Genomic DNA, 21,405 nt, shown 5'->3' with positions numbered 1-21,405 from the left:
ATTATGTTTATCACTGTATGTTCACCATCACTGATACACAAGTAACAAGTTACAAGTTACGATTCTCATTTCATTATGTTTATCACTGTATGTTCACCATCACTGATACACAAGTAACAAGTTACAAGTTACGATTCTCATTTCATTATGTTTATCACTGTATGTTCACCATCACTGATACACAAGTAACAAGTTACAAGTTACGATTCTCATTTCATTATGTTTATCACTGTATGTTCACCATCACTGATACACAAGTAACAAGTTACAAGTTACGATTCTCATTTCATTATGTTTATCACTGTATGTTCACCATCACTGATACACAAGTAACAAGTTACAAGTTACGATTCTCATTTCATTATGTTTATCACTGTATGTTCACCATCACTGATACACAAGTAACAAGTTTACACTGTATGTTCACGATTCTCATTTCATCATTTTATCACTGTATGTTCACCATCACTGATACACAAGTCACACTGTATGTTCACCATCACTGATACATCACTGATACACAAGTAACAAGTTACAAGTTACGATTCTCATTTCATTATGTTTATCACTGTATGTTCACCATCACTGATACACAAGTAACAAGTTACAAGTTACGATTCTCATTTCATTATGTTTATCACTGTATGTTCACCATCACTGATACACAAGTAACAAGTTACGATTCTCATTTCATTATGTTTATCACTGTATGTTCACCATCACTGATACTGTATGTTCACCATCACTGATAACAAGTAACAAGTTACGATTCTCATTTCATTATGTTTATCACTGTATGTTCACCATCACTGATACACAAGTAACAAGTTACAAGTTACGATTCTCATTTCATTATGTTTATCACTGTATGTTCACCATCACTGATACACACAACAAGTAACAAGTTACGATTCTCATTTCATTATGTTTATCACTGTATGTTCACCATCACTGATACACAAGTAACAAGTTACAAGTTACGATTCTCATTTCATTATGTTTATCACTGTATGTTCACCATCACTGATACACAAGTAACAAGTTACAAGTTACGATTCTCATTTCATTATGTTTATCACTGTATGTTCACCATCACTGATACACAAGTAACAAGTTACAAGTTACGATTCTCATTTCATTATGTTTATCACTGTATGTTCACCATCACTGATACACAAGTAACAAGTTACAAGTTACGATTCTCATTTCATTATGTTTATCACTGTATGTTCACCATCACTGATACACAAGTAACAAGTTACAAGTTACGATTCTCATTTCATTATGTTTATCACTGTATGTTCACCATCACTGATACACAAGTAACAAGTTACGATTCTCATTTCATTATGTTTATCACTGTATGTTCACCATCACTGATACACAAGTAACAAGTTACAAGTTACGATTCTCATTTCATTATGTTTATCACTGTATGTTCACCATCACTGATACACAAGTAACAAGTTACAAGTTACGATTCTCATTTCATTATGTTTATCACTGTATGTTCACCATCACTGATACACAAGTAACAAGTTACAAGTTACGATTCTCATTTCATTATGTTTATCACTGTTTATTCTCATTTCATTATCACTGTATGTTCACCATCACTGATACACAAGTAACAAGTTACAAGTTACGATTCTCATTTCATTATGTTTATCACTGTATGTTCACCATCACTGATACACAAGTAACAAGTTACAAGTTACGATTCTCATTTCATTATGTTTATCACTGTATGTTCACCATCACTGATACACAAGTAACAAGTTACAAGTTACGATTCTCATTTCATTATGTTTATCACTGTATGTTCACCATCACTGATACACAAGTAACAAGTTACAAGTTACGATTCTCATTTCATTATGTTTATCACTGTATGTTCACCATCACTGATACACAAGTAACAAGTTACAAGTTACGATTCTCATTTCATTATGTTTATCACTGTATGTTCACCATCACTGATACACAAGTAACAAGTTACAAGTTACGATTCTCATTTCATTATGTTTATCACTGTATGTTCACCATCACTGATACACAAGTAACAAGTTACAAGTTACGATTCTCATTTCATTATGTTTATCACTGTATGTTCACCATCACTGATACACAAGTAACAAGTTACGATTCTCATTTCATTATGTTTATCACTGTATGTTCACCATCACTGATACACAAGTAACAAGTTACAAGTTACGATTCTCATTTCATTATGTTTATCACTGTATGTTCACCATCACTGATACACAAGTAACAAGTTACAAGTTACGATTCTCATTTCATTATGTTTATCACTGTATGTTCACCATCACTGATACACAAGTAACAAGTTACAAGTTACGATTCTCATTTCATTATGTTTATCACTGTATGTTCACCATCACTGATACACAAGTAACAAGTTACGATTCTCATTTCATTATGTTTATCACTGTATGTTCACCATCACTGATACACAAGTAACAAGTTACGATTCTCATTTCATTATGTTTATCACTGTATGTTCACCATCACTGATACACAAGTAACAAGTTACAAGTTACGATTCTCATTTCATTATGTTTATCACTGTATGTTCACCATCACTGATACACAAGTAACAAGTTACAAGTTACGATTCTCATTTCATTATGTTTATCACTGTATGTTCACCATCACTGATACACAAGTAACAAGTTACAAGTTACGATTCTCATTTCATTATGTTTATCACTGTATGTTCACCATCACTGATACACAAGTAACAAGTTACAAGTTACGATTCTCATTTCATTATGTTTATCACTGTATGTTCACCATCACTGATACACAAGTAACAAGTTACAAGTTACGATTCTCATTTCATTATGTTTATCACTGTATGTTCACCATCACTGATACACAAGTAACAAGTTACAAGTTACGATTCTCATTTCATTATGTTTATCACTGTATGTTCACCATCACTGATACACAAGTAACAAGTTACGATTCTCATTTCATTATGTTTATCACTGTATGTTCACCATCACTGATACACAAGTAACAAGTTACAAGTTACGATTCTCATTTCATTATGTTTATCACTGTATGTTCACCATCACTGATACACAAGTAACAAGTTACAAGTTACGATTCTCATTTCATTATGTTTATCACTGTATGTTCACCATCACTGATACACAAGTAACAAGTTACAAGTTACGATTCTCATTTCATTATGTTTATCACTGTATGTTCACCATCACTGATACACAAGTAACAAGTTACAAGTTACGATTCTCATTTCATTATGTTTATCACTGTATGTTCACCATCACTGATACACAAGTAACAAGTTACGATTCTCATTTCATTATGTTTATCACTGTATGTTCACCATCACTGATACACAAGTAACAAGTTACAAGTTACGATTCTCATTTCATTATGTTTATCACTGTATGTTCACCATCACTGATACACAAGTAACAAGTTACAAGTTACGATTCTCATTTCATTATGTTTATCACTGTATGTTCACCATCACTGATACACAAGTAACAAGTTACAAGTTACGATTCTCATTTCATTATGTTTATCACTGTATGTTCACCATCACTGATACACAAGTAACAAGTTACAAGTTACGATTCTCATTTCATTATGTTTATCACTGTATGTTCACCATCACTGATACACAAGTAACAAGTTACGATTCTCATTTCATTATTTTATCATTATGTTCACCATCACTGATACACAAGTAACAAGTTACGATTCTCATTTCATTATGTTTATCACTGTATGTTCACCATCACTGATACACAAGTAACAAGTTACGATTCTCATTTCATTATGTTTATCACTGTATGTTCACCATCACTGATACACAAGTAACAAGTTACAAGTTACGATTCTCATTTCATTATGTTTATCACTGTATGTTCACCATCACTGATACACAAGTAACAAGTTACAAGTTACGATTCTCACGATTCTCATTTCATTATGTTTATCACTGTTTATGTTCACCATCACTGATACACAAGTAACAAGTTACAAGTTACGATTCTCATTTCATTATGTTTATCACTGTATGTTCACCATCACTGATACACAAGTAACAAGTTACGATTCTCATTTCATTATGTTTATCACTGTATGTTCACCATCACTGATACACAAGTAACAAGTTACAAGTTACGATTCTCATTTCATTATGTTTATCACTGTATGTTCACCATCACTGATACACAAGTAACAAGTTACGATTCTCATTTCATTATGTTTATCACTGTATGTTCACCATCACTGATACACAAGTAACAAGTTACAAGTTACGATTCTCATTTCATTATGTTTATCACTGTATGTTCACCATCACTGATACACAAGTAACAAGTTACAAGTTACGATTCTCATTTCATTATGTTTATCACTGTATGTTCACCATCACTGATACACAAGTAACAAGTAACAAGTTACGATTCTCATTTCATTATGTTTATCACTGTATGTTCACCATCACTGATACACAAGTAACAAGTTACAAGTTACGATTCTCATTTCATTATGTTTATCACTGTATGTTCACCATCACTGATACACAAGTAACAAGTTACAAGTTACGATTCTCATTTCATTATGTTTATCACTGTATGTTCACCATCACTGATACACAAGTAACAAGTTACAAGTTACGATTCTCATTTCATTATGTTTATCACTGTATGTTCACCATCACTGATACACAAGTAACAAGTTACAAGTTACGATTCTCATTTCATTATGTTTATCACTGTATGTTCACCATCACTGATACACAAGTAACAAGTTACAAGTTACGATTCTCATTTCATTATGTTTATCACTGTATGTTCACCATCACTGATACACAAGTAACAAGTTACGATTCTCATTTCATTATGTTTATCACTGTATGTTCACCATCACTGATACACAAGTAACAAGTTACGATTATCACTTTCATTATGTTTATCACTGTATGTTCACCATCACTGATACACAAGTAACAAGTTACAAGTTACGATTCTCATTTCATTATGTTTATCACTGTATGTTCACCATCACTGATACACAAGTAACAAGTTACAAGTTACGATTCTCATTTCATTATGTTTATCACTGTATGTTCACCATCACTGATACACAAGTTGTTTCATACCTTAATTAAATGTTTAATTTACACAATAAATGTAATTATTATTCATATTTCAAGATATACAGGGAAATATAACCAGCACAACACATGTGTGTCATAACGATTTTACGTGACCAATGAATAATGTTTATTTGGGGAAGCGACGTCATAACATGATGTAGCTTTCCCAGTCTTACATCATTTTGGAAAAGACGTTGGTTTCGCCGTCGCCTTATGGTTAATTTTGAAATGTTTTGACACAGACATTGTTGGCCTATTCATAAAAAATAATGTTATGGATAATACAGTAATTATTACACTTGGGTGGGCATCATATTGATATTACGTAACTTGTGTTAAGATTCATGCATTACCCTCGTCTCATTCGGGCAATACTAGAATCCTGACACTCGTTCCATAAAAATCAGTACAAGAAACCAGCTCGTATAATACTAATAATCTCTGTTTATCCCGAGTAGGCGTCTGCCAACCAGCGTGCGGGTCGTGCGGGCCGAGTGGCTGCTGGGAAGTGTTTCCGCCTGTACACGGCATGGGCATACAAACACGAGCTGGAGGAGAACACCATCCCCGAGATCCAGAGGACGAACCTTGGCAACGTCGTGCTGCTGCTCAAGAGTCTGGGAATCAATGACCTCATCCACTTTGACTTCATGGACCCGCCCCCGCACGAGACGCTGGTGCTGGCCCTGGAGCAGCTGTACGCCCTGGGGGCCCTCAACCACATGGGCGAGCTCACCAAGCTGGGCCGCAAGATGGCCGAGTTCCCCGTCGACCCCATGATGTCCAAGATGATCATCGCGTCAGAAAAGTACGACAGATAGAGCCTTTTTATTTACTCGTTTTCTTTTAAAGTGGTCTTTAAATCATATTTTTGGGTGGAACATAGCCCAGTGGTTAAGTGCTCGCTTGATGCGCGGTCAGTCTAGGATTGATCCCTGTCACTGGGCCCATTGGGCCGTTTCTCATTCCAGCCAGTGTATCACCACTGGGTTTTACCTAAATTATTTACTATTCACTTGTTCATTGTAGCGTAATGGTGATTTGTATAAAATAGATAAGATCTAGGATTGTTTGTTCAAATAATTTGGTACAAAATTATCCCCACCTCAGATAAAAGTATTCAAAAGAAATTATATCCATTGTGTCCATGTTAGTGAATAATCTTGTCCTTTCATCAGTACATCAGTATCAATTCTTTTCCTCGTCTAGAATAAACTTTCGTAGTGTAGTTTGTTTTAGTAGTAAAAAAGTGAAAATAATAATGTCTTTGTTATATTATTGAAGATTCAGTTATAATGTATATAAAACTTGTGTAAATTATTTTGTATGAACTTAGTGATTGTAGCATAATGGTGACTTGTACAAATTAGTTAAGATCTGTGATTTTTCTAATAATCTGGTACAAAATTACCTTTTTCATTTCCCCAGATATAACTGTTCAAAGGAAATTATATCCATTGCGTCCATGTTGTCGGTGAACAATTCCATATTTTATCGGCCGAAAGACAAAATCGTTCACGCGGACACGGCTCGTCAGAACTTCTTTGTGCCGGGCGGCGACCACATGACTCTACTGAACGTGTACACCCAGTGGGAAGACACGGACTTCTCGACTCAGTGGTGCTACGAGAACTTCATCCAGCACCGGTCGATGAGGCGCGCCCGCGACGTGCGAGACCAGCTCGAGGCCCTGTTAGACCGAGTCGAGATGCCGCTGACAACAAACCCAGGGGACAACATCAGCATGAGGAAGGTAACTCGGGGACTTCTTGTACAGGGTGGTGGGACATTGATGTTATAGTATATTAGTGACATTCAATAGCTAATCCTGCCGACGTCAAATCCAGGGGACAACATCAGCATGAGGAAGGCAACTCTGGGATTTCACATTTCTTGTACAGGGTGGTGGGACATGGAAGTCACAGACCCCCTACCTATTTTTGTGTGCAATTTAGAAAACAGTTGGCTCAGAAACAAACAATGGAGATGGATGATCTAAACAATTAATTTCAATTATCAATAATGGAGAGGATGTAATATATAGCCCAGTGGTAAAGTGCTCATTTGATGCGCGGTCGGTCCAGGATCAATCCCTGTTGGTGGGTCCATTGGGCTATTTCTCGTTCCAAAGGCTGTGGTATGTACTATCCTGTCTGTGCATATAAAAGATCCTTTGCTACTAATGGAAAAAATGTAGCAGGTTTCCTATCTGAAACTGTCAAAATAACCAAATGTTTGACATCCAATAAATAAATTAATAAATCAATGTGCCCTAGTGGGGTCATTAAACAAAAACAAACCTTTTCAATTATCAAAAACAGCTCTAACAGTGAAGTGATCCCCCACCGCCCCCCCCACCTAACATAACTCGAGGACAGTATTCAGCCAGACCAAACAGGAAAGCATCAGGTAGACTGGTGTATGATCTTCAGGTTAAACTAAATGACCACATCGGGAACTGGTCAAATAGTTTGCAAACGTTAGCATCACTTGCTGTTAATATGAATGTTTGGAACATGTCAGTGTTGTATTATCCAGGATTGGACAAATCCACTAACACTCAGCCCAGGCTAGTCAATATTTGGTCTGGGCTAGTAGAAATTATCACCTGTATTACTCTTAATACATATGGCACTAGCCAAAGCTTCTATGAGGGCTAGCGACTTTATGAAGTTTATCAAATATTTGTTACGTTGTAGGCGATCACTGCGGGTTACTTCTACCACACAGCACGACTCAGCAAGGGTGGGCAGTACAAAACGGTCAAACACCAACAGTCTGTGATGGTTCATCCGAACAGTGCCCTGTTTGAGGAACACCCACGCTGGCTTATCTACTACGAACTCGTCTTCACTACCAAGGAATATATGAGACAGGTCGGTGCACTATGGACATAAATATCAGTCTACAATTTTAAAAAAACCCCAAAACATCCCAGTTCTATGGGGGACCACATTTGGATAATTTGTCACCTAAGGACAGACAATAGAATTACTCGACATAGGCATTTTTCTTTAAATAGGAAAAAAAAAAAAAAAAAAAAAAAATTCCATTGTAAAATGTTGGTGTCATGGCATGTTATTAAACTTAATGATTAAAACAAGTTTATTGCAAACAAAATGACATTATTAATATTCATACTCTGCCCACTCCAGCTCTGAGATAGCCTTCGTAGACAGGTGTGGTGGCGAGTCAATGTTTCATTCTGTTGTCTAACTTGATGAACAGAGAATTACTATATATTGGTGATATCTAAAATAACAAAGCAAGAAGACAGACGAAGGCTGTAACCTGGGCCGGTATTTATAAAGATTCTTAGAATTTTTTAAGAAAGTTCTCAAAAAATTCTTAACATGTTAAAAATACTCTGAGTATAAAAATATTCTTTAAATTATTTTTAAAATTCATCTGAGACAAACTTTTAGTTTAGTCTTAAGTATAACACTAAGAAAATTCTCAGATGGAATTCCCTTCGTTGTTAGGGATATTCCCGTTTATATTTAATATCACGTGGCAAAACAGGCAGACGAACTATCAAACGTCAACGAGTAGAGCTGCAACATGACGGAAGCAAGCAAACCGAAGCGTAAACCGAACTGGACTGAAGCTGAAACATTGAGTCTTGTTTGTTTGGTGGACGAGAGAAAATATTCATCTGCGTTGCCTTCCAATCATCATTATGGCAGCCATTTTGTCCGAGATAAGAATTCTTAACCCAACTTAAAAATCCTTCATATGACTCCTAACTTTTTCTCAATTCTAAGAGCAATCTGAGAGTAATTCTTACATTTAAGAGAAATTCTCAGGATTCTAAGAATTATTTTAAAATTCTTACATTTAAGAGTAATTCTTAGGAATTCTGAGAATTTTCTTATATTTAAGAATTCTTAAGCATTTAAGAATCTTTATAAATACCGGCCCTGATTTCTTTATTCTTACTGTTTACATTAAAATTGCTTTTGATATCACAATTTTTTTTAATGCACAATAGCAAATATTGACTAAATTTCAGTTTGAAGTAGACCAATTATAATGTTTATTAAAAAAAAGTTGGTAATTGTATAATTAAATTAGTGTTGATTTCAAATCAGTTCGGCTTGGTGAAATGTCTACATTGCTTTGAATTCATCTGTTATACTGTTAACAAAACCTTGCTAAATGCATTTAATTTCAAAACAACTTGAAATTCTGCATCTCGGATGTTTTCTGTAGTGGTACATTTAATTAACGTCTCGGATGTTTTCTGTAGTGGTACATTTAATTAACGTCTCGGATGTTTTCTGTAGTGGTACATTTAATTAACGTCTCGGATGTTTTCTGTAGTGGTACAATTAATTAACATCTGAGATGTTTTCTGTAGTGGTACAATTAATTAACGTCTCGGAGGTTTTCTGTAGTGGTACATTTAATTAACATCAGATTTTTTCTGTAGTGGTACATTTAATTAACGTCTCGGATGTTTTCTGTAGTGGTACATTTAATTAACATCTGAGATGTTTTCTGTAATGGTACATTTAATTAACATCTCGGAGGTTTTCTGTAGTGGTACATTTAATTAACATCTGAGATGTTTTCTGTAGTGGTACATTTAATTAACATCTCGGAGGTTTTCTGTAGTGGTACATTTAATTAACATCTGAGATGTTTTCTGTAGTGGTACATTTAATTAACATCTGAGATGTTTTCTGTAGTGGTACATTTAATTAACATCTGAGATGTTTTCTGTAGTGGTACATTTAATTAACGTCTCGGATGTTTTCTGTAGTGGTACATTTACTTGGCCGTATTTGTAAATATTACTATTCTCTGTTTTGTGACAGGTGATCGAGATTGAGAACAGTTGGCTGCTTGAGGTGGCACCACACTACTACAAAGCCAAAGAACTCGAAGACGGGTCGGGGAAGAAGATGCCAAAAACTGTTGGGAAATCCAAGGTAGACTTGGCTCGCAACTACTGAATACAGCTGTTCTGTATGGCAGAAACATTTATTGTGATATATTTTTGTACGAGATGCATGAAGAAGAAATCTCAGGAAAATGTAGACTGTTGATAAATACTGTTTGGTCATCATAATACCAATGTTTTTTCCTTAAAACCCCTATTATGTCTGCTCTTTTTTTTTTTTTATGACTCGATTTTGTAAGATAATTTTCAATGTTGATACAGTCTCAAATCTAATCCATTTAATACATTTGAAGATCCTAATGTGGAAAGTTATTTAAATATTTAAAATCCACCTTCTTTGGGATAATAATCTTCATAAACCTATCCCAGTAAAAATACTAGTCTGTTCAATCAAGTTTATTCAAGTTGTACATACATTTGGAATTTTTCAGTGTAGTAAAAATACTAGTCTGTTCAATCAAGTTTATTCAAGTTGTACATACATTTGGAATTTTTCAGTGTAGTAAAAATACTAGTCTGTTCAATCAAGTTTATTCAAGTTGTACATACATTTGGAATTTTTCAGTGTAGTAAAACAAATGTGTAAATATTATTGCTATTAATAAAATATATATTTGTAAAGTTCATTTTCATTGCTTAATTTCCAACATAGACTAAAATGTGTCATATTTATATCTGGTATACATCACCTCCCAACATGCCAAGATGTCTACAAAGTAAAAACCTGTAGTGAATGTACATTTAGTGCAAGTTGTATTGCTACTTAAAATTTAATTTGATTGAAAAAAAAGAAGAGTATTTATTGCATTTTCTCATAACCCTTTTTGTAAGAGAATACTAGTGTGAAGATCATTTCACAAAATAATGCTGACCTGAAGATCAAATCTTCAATCTATATACAAGCATATGTCTCCAGGTTACCTCTTAAGTCAGTCTACTTTCACAATCATCTACAGTTTATCTTCATCCACAGACATCACAAGCTAATATATGGGTTAACATGTCTCTAGTATTTTGTTTTGACTGAGAACAAGTTTGATAAACAAACGCCTGGTATGAGGATTCACATTAAATATGTAACAGGCAGATCTCTTGATTTTTTGACACTGGACACTTTCATTACAAAATCATATTTCATTATTCTGTTCGTATTCCTGATCACAGAGCACTGAAGATGGTGGGAGTATAAATTAGTCGAGCCAATGCATGCAGAACAGATCATGACATCTTTGTCCTCCCCAATCGGGTGACTGTTAAATATGAAGATTGGTGGGTCAGGACCAGGCTTCTACTTGGTAACGTCTGTTCTGTTCTAAATGGATTAGAAAACGTTCACTTTCATCTTCTGTCTGCTCCCCTTCTCTCTTGATGACCTCTTTCAGAGATTCTCTCACATCATCGGGCATTCGCTTGGCATTCCTGAAAATAAAAGACTAAAATGTTTGTTTATGACACCTCAGCACATTTTTAAACTGGCTACTTGGTGGCTAAAATATGGTTATTTGAACACTTGGTTAAAGAAAGAGAGGAAACCCAATGCTATCACATAGGTTACGTTTTACAAAAAATATCAAGGAATTTTTGATATGCATTTTCCCATACACTGGACTGTACATACCAAGGTCTTTGAAGTACCAGCCCAAAATTCTGCCAGCTGATTTTCGCTAACGTTTGTGAACTATTTTGACTGGTTCCTGAAGTGGTTATTTTGTTTACTGTGTAGTGTACAGACCAGTCTAGTGAATTTTGGTGACAAGTGGTTGGGGAAAAAACAGAATCCAGTGAGGGTAATCGATCCTGCAACCTGTAAAACATGAGGCAGGTGTTGTACCGCCGAGCTATATTCCCACTCCGCACCCACCCTACCCCACCCCACCCAAAACAAATCTCCATTGCTTCCCAAGGCACCAGATTTCATGTAGTGTTACAGGTACACTAATCCGCTATTAAGAATAAGAACTTGCTGGTTATTTTCACTTCAGGTACAAGTTGTCCCAGAACATAAATAACACTGTGTGACTAAATCTCCCACCACAGGTACCCAGCTATATTCCAGCTATATTCCAGCCAGTGCACCACGACTAGTATATCAAAGACCGTGGTATGTGCTATCCTGTCTGTGAGATGGTGTATATAAAATATCCCTTGATGTATTAGGACAAATGTAGTGGGTTTCCTCTGATGACTAGGTGTGAGAATTATCCAATGTTTGACATCCAATAGCCGATGATTAATTAATCAATGTGCTCTAGTGGTGGTGTGGGCGGGACGTAGCCCAGTAGTAAAACGCTCGCTTGATGCGCAGTCAGTCTGGGATCGATCCCAGTCAGTGGGCCCATTGGGCTATTTCTCACTCCATCCAATGCACCACAACTGGTACATCAAAGGCCATGGTATGCATATCTCTCAATATCTGTGTGGTCCTTAACCATATGTCTGATGCCATATAACCGTAAATAAAATGTGTTGAGTGCGTCATTAAATAAACCATTTCCTTCCAGTGGTGTTAAACAGAACCAACTTTACCCAGCTATATAGAACCAAGCTTCATCTTGTGAGAGTAACTTCCAGATTAGTGCTCCATTGTCTTTCATAATGTGTTGAACGTAAACCTTGTCTTCCTGAAATAAAACACTTTGGTTTAATTCAGCACAGTGCATTGGAAATGGTTAAACAATGATTCAGCAAGCATTCTGAGTATTGCTAAAACAATTAATGTCCCTTACCGGACCCAACAAAGGAGTAGGTATGATAAGGGTCATTTTTGGCCCCCAAATGAATGTCATACATATTTTTATAGATATATGACTCCTAGTCAATAATATGCCATTTTTTTAGATGTCAGCTGTAATGGAAAGGGAAATAAATGAGGCCTTACACGGGAGATCCGTATTCTTGAAACAAAACACAAAACAAGCCAAAAATGTTAACAAAATGTATTCTTTTTATAAATTAAGAAAGATAAATTGGTTTAAACATCACAATCAACAAAGTACAATATATTCAAGGTTCAAGAATACAATAGTTAATAGATGTCAATAATGTGAGGCCCAAATGAGGATGCACAATTGAAGAATATATATCTGCATTATTTTCCTCCAAAAGGGAAATAATAATTATAAATACAGAACAGCTACACAAACACTGAATTGTAAATTTTAATTTACATTACAATTAGGTTTCATCTCATCTCCACCCTGAACCCAAATGTGAAGGTTAATCTTTGATTGTAAAGTTGGCCTATGTTGTCATATTGATTTACTATTTTCAAACCTTTTGGTATTTATAACCAAACAACTGAAAAATAAAATAACAATTTTTAAAAGTTTGAAAGTTAATATATAAGCATATAGTATATTTATACACTTGAAGGGGTGGGGTGGGGGGGGGGGTTGAATTTAGTTTAGTCGGTTTATTTTATAAGGAAAAATATAGCAGATTTCCTCTGATGACCATGTGTCAGTATTATGATGATTAATTAACCAATGTGCTCTAGTGGTGTCGTTTAAAAAACAAATTGAATGGTTGCATGGTTAAATGCAGAATTTTCCTAGGGAGGGGTGCAATATTTTTAAAATGGCACATACAAAGTATACTAGCATGTATTATGAAACAAATGGCCGATCCAACTAGTATATTAAAAATGTATATTCATTTTATTGATATGTTAAAAACTCTATTTCCATGGCACTTCCATGTTCAGGGGCGCACATGCCAACGTCTCACCATAGATCTGTTTTGCCAAGATGCAGACAAAATGCCTCTTATAGCTTACAAGTCGCTTACTTCAGCCAGTCATATAACACCAAATCTTTCTAAAATATTTGTTAAAATCATTTTCAAAAGTAATAAGTTTAGTCAGTTATATTTGCATTAAAGAAAACCATACAATACCTTCACTTTTGCATAATGTAACGGGCTAACCCATCAAATCAACTCATGTTTGAAACAAGTCTAAATGTCTAGTAACAATGTTAATTTTAGTCCTGTATTACCCAGTCATATTGTTTAATTAATCCACAAGAATATGTTATCACAGGTGCAGTATGAATAGATGTATAGCTTTTACTACCCAAGTTTGTGTTATGTAAATTAAACATAGTTTCATACAGCAGAATATCTCTGGATGCTATAAGCATGCATTTATTTTATAGTGCACTTTCATGGGGCTGATAATAACATTGTTAACTTCAATATAAATGGAATACTACACAATAGGAAACCCGTTCATTTCATTTCCTCAGATCAGAAACTGTATAACACATGTTAAGGTTCAGTGTACACCAATATATGGTATAATTATTCTTCTTGACACCTGTCAGTCTCTGGTGAGGTGTCATTTGTATGTCACGTGCATCCAAAAGGGAATACTTGGTTTCTGTGATATTTTTGTCTTGATTTCTCCATAGTCATAAATACAACACACTAGCTACGTGTGCGCAGCAACCTACAACCCGAGCACCTACTTTACAGGTACAGTACCATCCTATAACAGGTTTACAGGGAGTGTCCCCATACTCAATCCACAGCGTATGTGCAGCACTACTTGTATGACGAGACTGGATTTTCACTTTGATTAATGTTGGGCTTTCCTTACGCACCATTACAGCATACTCCTCATTGTCATCAGTGTGTTCTCTGGAGTATGATGAGGCTTGTTTTATCTGGTATACTCCAATGGTGATATCTCTTAGCTGATCCATGTTCAACTTAGGGAAGTTTTGCAGCTCCACAGTTGCATCATCTAGATTTTTAAATAAAGATTTCTTCTTCAGCAAATCGTTATCCTCCAGTACTTCTGAAGATGGTTGCCTTCCTCTGCCTTTTCGAGCATGTATCTTGCTATATTTTCTGACTGACTGTCAGATGACACTATAGGTTTTCAGTATTTGTTACAGATTGCCCCAATAACTTGCAAAAATTCACCAATGTAAGGGATCATTGTATTAGGTACAACTTTATCTAAATATTTAAAATGCTTGAGTCTGCCATTTACACTTTCTACTACCCATCTAACTTTTGTTATCAGTCTGCTTGAGTTAGCTTCAACAGTGGTGTGTTGTTTTTGGCCTTTTGGTAAATAGGATGGCATTTTCACATCAAGTCCTCGTTCAAGATTAAGAAACTCCACAGCATCCCGAAATCCTCGGTCTACAATACAAACATCGTTCTCTTGGATCCACTCATTTATATTTTCTAAATTGTGTGAGAAGGCGTGTTTTGTTATGGAGGCATAATTATTTTCACCAACGTCTGTATTTGTGCATAGAAAAAGAACGTCTTTGGAAATTGTAATGTCCACTCTTTTGAATGTACACATATGTTCCATCCAGCACTATCACAGCCTGATCGGATGAAGAGGAAAATAATGTTCTAGCAATTGGAGTTGTATGTAATCGACAAAAATTGTCATGTGTGATGTGTTTAAACCCAATGTTTTCAGGTACAAAGTTTGTCATCATGGCCAACAGTGTGGAATGTATTATTCTTTGCACCTGGTGTCTTTTCAAACTAAAGAGAACAGCTAGGATTTTATTGGGAAGACCAGTTTTTAGCTTTGTTAGGAACACACCTATAGGCATGTAGGCAATGACCGAACACAGCTGTTGCCCGAAGTGGCTGTAGATAACTTGTTATATCTACAAACTGCTCTTTGGTTAAACTGGTTAAACAGCAGCAGTCATCGTCCGTCATCATTGATGGAATGTTGAAGTTGATGTGACTTTGTTTTTTGATCATATGACGTATATTTTCCAGCAATGAAACAATGTCCGTCCTAGAAAAAATATCACACTGTTTTGTCACAGAAATCATTGACAGTGCTGATTTAGAAAAATAAGTTTTTTCAATATGTTTAAGACAGCATCTGTTTCTAGAGTCGATGAATACACCCTTTTCTATGAAAGCTTGTGTTCTAGCATGGTCAGGAATATTTACTACGTGGTTTCGCTGATTTCCGGTCTTCTTACATACAATGCAGTATTTGTGGCTCTTGGGGTTGATGGAATTTTAAGCTGTATGGTCTTTGGGCTCAGAAGATTGGCTTGTGGTAATTCTTCATCAACATGCTGTACTGTTGTAGAAGACTGTCGTCGGTACTTGGCATAACACGCATTGCAGATGATCTCGTTGTTGTCCCACTTCTCTTAAGAGGCATTTCCCGAGGTAGTTCTTGAGGCCACTGTTCACAACGTGTCTTCTTGCTGCTTGTTTACACCTCTTCAAACAGAGGCAGCAAATAATCTGCTTTGGCATATGTGTCCTGGAAGAGAAAACATTACATAACTACAAGCATTTCAGCAATGTTAGGATCATGTTATTCAACATTTATATTTACTTAATTGCTTTAACATTTCAAGCATGTTTGCTGTACATTTAAAAAGAAAACCCCCAATTTAAATTTAAAAAAATTCTATCTGTATATTGAAATATATAAATAAAGCAATAATAACAAACAAGGTTATTAAATCCATCTAATTCCTTTTATCATCATTATTTTTAAATGTTATGATGGAACAAATAATAATACAAAAAAATTTAATAATAAATTTTGGAGAAGGGAAAGTATAATTAAAAAAACATTAAATAAAAATTAAAAAAAAACAAAAATAAAAATAAAAAAACAAACCGTAGACAAGATTCGACCACACAACATACTGCACGGGAGTTGAGCGCTCTACCACAACACCACAAACCCATATAATAATTTTGCTGAGAAAGTAATATATGAAGTTTTATTACCCCAGCGGTCACTCATAACGGAAAATATTTTCAATATTTTTTTAGTGAGAAATATTCTGCATTGGTCTAACGAACAATACTATTGGACAATTTGACGCTTACAAACCAATGAACTTTGATGGTACTAAATATGACGTCATCACAATTTGGCAAACACACAAAATGACGTCATGTACTTTAAAGACTGCATTTACGGCTCTCTGTTTTTGGTGTTAAATTAATAACAAAATGTCATTTTAATGCAATACATTATAGATTTTGTAGCAGAATAAAAAGAAATTTTGTTTTTAAAAATTACCTATGAACGTGATTAAATTACAAAGCTATAGCAATTATCAGAACAGTGCGTAAAGTGCTTTACATCGTTTCTATACAGGTTGGCTTTCGTGTATGTACTCGAAAATAAAGACGTTTAGAGAAAAATAGCTGAGGTAATAAATAGAATAACAAACTCTGTACCAGTTATTAAATTTATGTCCCTCGTGAAATAATTTTCATTTGTCACTCATGACAATTGAAAATTATTTCACTCAGGACATAAATTTGATAATAACTGGTAACTAGTTTATTAAATGAAAGGACGTTTTCGTTTGACATTTGTTTCTAGCAGACGACAACAGTTTTACAAATAAAAACCACACACCAAAATGGACTTTAATGAATGAAAAAAATAAATAATATTCATCAAAGGAAGATTGCTTAGGCCATGAAGTCGATGTAACTGTAGCTTACACTGCAAATCCATAACCTGCCCCAATAGGCCTATCTGTCACTGACATTGAAAACCGATTGATAGATTGAAAGACTACTAACAGTAATTTGCCTATAAACTTGACAATATCGTGCAAAACAAAATTTTAGGAAATGTAGGATCCTCAATAATTTAAAATACTTACCAATTTCTTAAATCTTGGATGAATCACCAAATCTTCCACTTGATGTGTAAAATCATTGTTAATAATTACCGCAGTAATGACAGGACCTGAGGACGCGTTGACAGGTGCGATCTGGATCGAGCTGAAGATTCACGACATGACGTAGTTACGTCCCTTTGTTGTAGAACACGATACAAAACTGATCAATTTATTTTGTTTTCACTATGAGCGCATTTGTGTTCAATCTTTATTTTTACACAGTAATTATATTATCTTAATATTTTGTTGTGTTTAAAAAATTAACACTGAACACGACTGCGCTGATACATTTCTGAAAAATATGTGTAACACTAAAACAGTAAAACCTTTATTTATGTCCAACACCTACTTTTAAATCCAAATTGTGAATTTTGTTTCCTCGATTTATTGGGGGCCGCAAACACATTGCTATCGTACCGTTTCATTTATCTCCTATGTTCAAGGGCCATAACTGTCAAAAATGGGTAAATTGTCATGAAAGTCAAACTTGATCTGCAATAGTATGTGATAAAGCTATACACAAAATTTCAGCTGAATAGCTCAAGGCATTCGGAAAACAAAAAATAATGAAATATAAGCATGGACACTACTTAATTTAGCACTATCTTTACAAAATAGCTGAATAGCTCAAGGCATTCGGAAAACAAAAAATAATGAAATATAAGCATGGACACTACTTAATTTAGCACTATCTTTACAAAATACTCTAACATCGTTTTACTTCACAAGATGATGGTATGAGTATGGACACTACTTAATTTAACACCGTCATAGCAACACACTTCTTCGGTTTATTTCATGAGATAATGATAGGAGTATGGACACGATATAATTTAACACCATCTTCACAATACACTTTATTGCTTTGTTTCACAAGATAATGGTAGGAGTATGGACACGATATAATTTAACACTATCTTCACAACATATGTAACATCGTTTTGTTTCACAAGATGATGCTGGGAGTATGGACACTTAATTTGACACTAATACCACGCAGCACTCTCAACATCGTTTTGTTTCATGAGATGATGGTGGGAGTATGGACACTTAATTTGACACTAATACCACGCAGCACTCTCAACATCGTTTTGTTTCATGAGATGATGGTGGGAGTATGGACACTTAATTTGACACTAATACCACGCAGCACTCTCAACATCGTTTTGTTTCATGAGATGATGGTGGGAGTATGGACACTTAATTTGACACTAATACCACGCAGCACTCTCAACATCGTTTTGTTTCATGAGATGATGGTGGGAGTATGGACACTTAATTTGACACTAATACCACGCAGCACTCTCAACATCGTTTTGTTTCATGAGATGATGGTGGGAGTATGGACACTTAATTTGACACTAATACCACGCAGCACTCTCAACATCGTTTTGTTTCATGAGATGATGGTGGGAGTATGGACACTTAATTTGACACTAATACCACGCAGCACTCTCAACATCGTTTTGTTTCATGAGATGATGGTCGGAGTATGGACACTTAATTTGACACTAATACCATGCAGCACTCTCAACATCGTTTTGTTTCATGAGATGATGGTGGGAGTATGGACACTTAATTTGACACTAATACCACGTAGCACTCTTAACATTGTTTTGTTTCAGTAGTGATATATAGAGATTATTATATGAGCTTGTGTGTCGTACTGATTTTACAAAACAAGTGTCAGGACATTTGTATTTCCCGAGCAAGAGTAACACATAAATCCTGACACAAGTTTCGTAACATCAGTATGACACACATACGAGTGTAATAATTTCTTTATTATCCATATTATTATTGTAATTTTTCATGAATAACAAGGACCGTTTCAAAATGTTTCAACCACAACTAGAAGGAAATGACGTCATATTCGACATGCAAAGTCTGAGCAAGGACTGGAGAAATCAACGTTGAGATATGACGTCACTTCCCAAAATTACGTCATCACACTTGTTATTACAGTTGTGCTTCGTATGATTATTATTAACTCGGTTATGTTGAACCATGTGGATAATAAAACAAAGCAAAGTCTGACAGTAGCTGAGCAAACCTGGTCTCGTGAGAAGGCCGTGAAGAGTGTGACCAGGTTTTCATTCTCCAGTTCTCGCCACTCGTCTTCACAGTAGAAATCCTTGTTGCAGTTACGACAACCAAAAAACAAAACATTCCCTGAAAGAAAACATTTATATTAAGTAAATCGTTTTGACTTGCATCAACAATGAACTATTCTCAACAGAAGTAATTAAGGGCCAGTAAACGTTTGCTAATTCTTAGATTGTGTCATGTTACTTTAGCAAGATTGTATTACAAAAGACTTCTAAACATTGCCCCATCAGTGGATCCATTGGGCTATTTCTCGTTCCAGCCAGTGCAAGACGACTGGTAGTTCAAAGGCCGTGGTATGTACTACCCTGTCTGTGGGATGGTGCATATAAAAGATCCCTTGCTGCTAATCGAAAACAGTAGCCCATGAAGTGGAGACAGCGGGTTTCCTCTCTCAATATATGTGTGGTCCTTAACCATATGTCTGACACCATATAAATGTCAATAAAATGTGACGAGTGCGTCAATAAATAAAACATTTCTTTCTTTCTTTCTAAACAATGTTTCAGTAAAATCTGACCTGTGATACACACATACATCTTGTACACGGTTCTTTTTTATTTAAGTCACCACAACTGGTATATCAAACACCTTGGTATGTGCTATCCTGCCTGTGGGATGGTGCATATAAACAATCCCTTGCTACTAATGGAAAAATGTAGCAAGTTTTCTCTAAGACTATATTTCAAAATTACCAAATGATTGACGATCATTAATAAATCAATTTGCTCTAGTGGTGTCGTTATATAAAATAAAATAAATGTTTTAACACCCCAAGTTGTAATGGACATGGCAAAACACGAAGACTAATTTAAGTAAGGTATTTATCATGTCCCACTTTCTTAACCAGCTGTGTTTAATGACAAATGTTTAACACCACAACTCATTGTGCAGTCGATAATTCACTACTAGACATGGAAAACACTGAGTGCTGGCTTTACAGAAGGGATTTAGAGTGACGTTTAACATTTCTAAACAGCCATGTTTCATGATAAACAACACATTAGAAACTGACTTTACGAAACCACACCACGGAATATAGCATCTCATTTAAAAATGTAACTTTGTTAATCAGTTCAAACTGGCCTCGGTGATGTCATGGTTAAACCATCGGATATACGGCTGGTAGATACTGGGTTCGCATGTTGGATATGTTCACAAACTCACCTCCTACATGGTCGGATGCTCTGTCATGGATATGTTCATAAACTCGCCTCCTACGTGGTCTGATGTTCCGTCTTGGATATATTCACAAACTCACCTACGTGGTCGGATGCTGTGTCTTGGATATAGTCACAAACTCACCTCCTACGTGGTCGGATGCTCTGTCTTGGATATGTTCACAAACTCACCTCCCACGTGGTCGGATGCTGTGTCTTGGATATATTCACAAACTCACCTCCCACGTGATCGGATGCTCTGTCTTGGATATGTTCACAAACTCACCTCCCACGTGATCGGATGCTCTGTCTTGGATATGTTCACAAACTCACCTCCCACGTGATCGGATGCTCTGTCTTGGATATGTTCACAAACTCACCTCCCACGTGATCGGATGCTCTGTCTTGGATATGTTC

The 21,405-nt window shown here is 35.4% G+C and overlaps 2 protein-coding genes across 2 annotated transcripts in view; one reads left to right on the top strand and one right to left on the bottom strand.

Annotated features, from left to right (window-relative positions):
- Positions 1 to 10,688, top strand: part of LOC121382742 (pre-mRNA-splicing factor ATP-dependent RNA helicase DHX16-like) — a 36,119-nt gene extending 25,431 nt beyond the window's left edge. Inside the window, exons 15-18 of the mRNA XM_041512315.1 lie at positions 5,620 to 5,969; positions 6,590 to 6,914; positions 7,861 to 8,037; positions 9,982 to 10,688. Coding sequence (XP_041368249.1) covers positions 5,620 to 5,969; positions 6,590 to 6,914; positions 7,861 to 8,037; positions 9,982 to 10,119 — 990 coding nt within the window. The 3' untranslated portion in view covers positions 10,120 to 10,688. The remainder of the gene's footprint in view (positions 1 to 5,619; positions 5,970 to 6,589; positions 6,915 to 7,860; positions 8,038 to 9,981) is intronic.
- LOC121382743 (NADPH-dependent diflavin oxidoreductase 1-like) overlaps positions 10,516 to 21,405 on the bottom strand; it is a 30,353-nt gene continuing 19,463 nt past the window's right edge. Inside the window, exons 14-16 of the mRNA XM_041512316.1 lie at positions 19,776 to 19,894; positions 12,594 to 12,688; positions 10,516 to 11,486 (exon numbers count right to left, since the gene is read on the bottom strand). Coding sequence (XP_041368250.1) covers positions 11,342 to 11,486; positions 12,594 to 12,688; positions 19,776 to 19,894 — 359 coding nt within the window. The 3' untranslated portion in view covers positions 10,516 to 11,341. The remainder of the gene's footprint in view (positions 11,487 to 12,593; positions 12,689 to 19,775; positions 19,895 to 21,405) is intronic.

The sequence above is a fragment of the Gigantopelta aegis genome, chromosome 10 (assembly GCF_016097555.1).
Source record: "Gigantopelta aegis isolate Gae_Host chromosome 10, Gae_host_genome, whole genome shotgun sequence".
Taxonomy (NCBI): Eukaryota; Metazoa; Mollusca; class Gastropoda; order Neomphalida; family Peltospiridae; genus Gigantopelta; species Gigantopelta aegis.
This window is presented reverse-complemented; position numbering and strand designations above follow the sequence as displayed.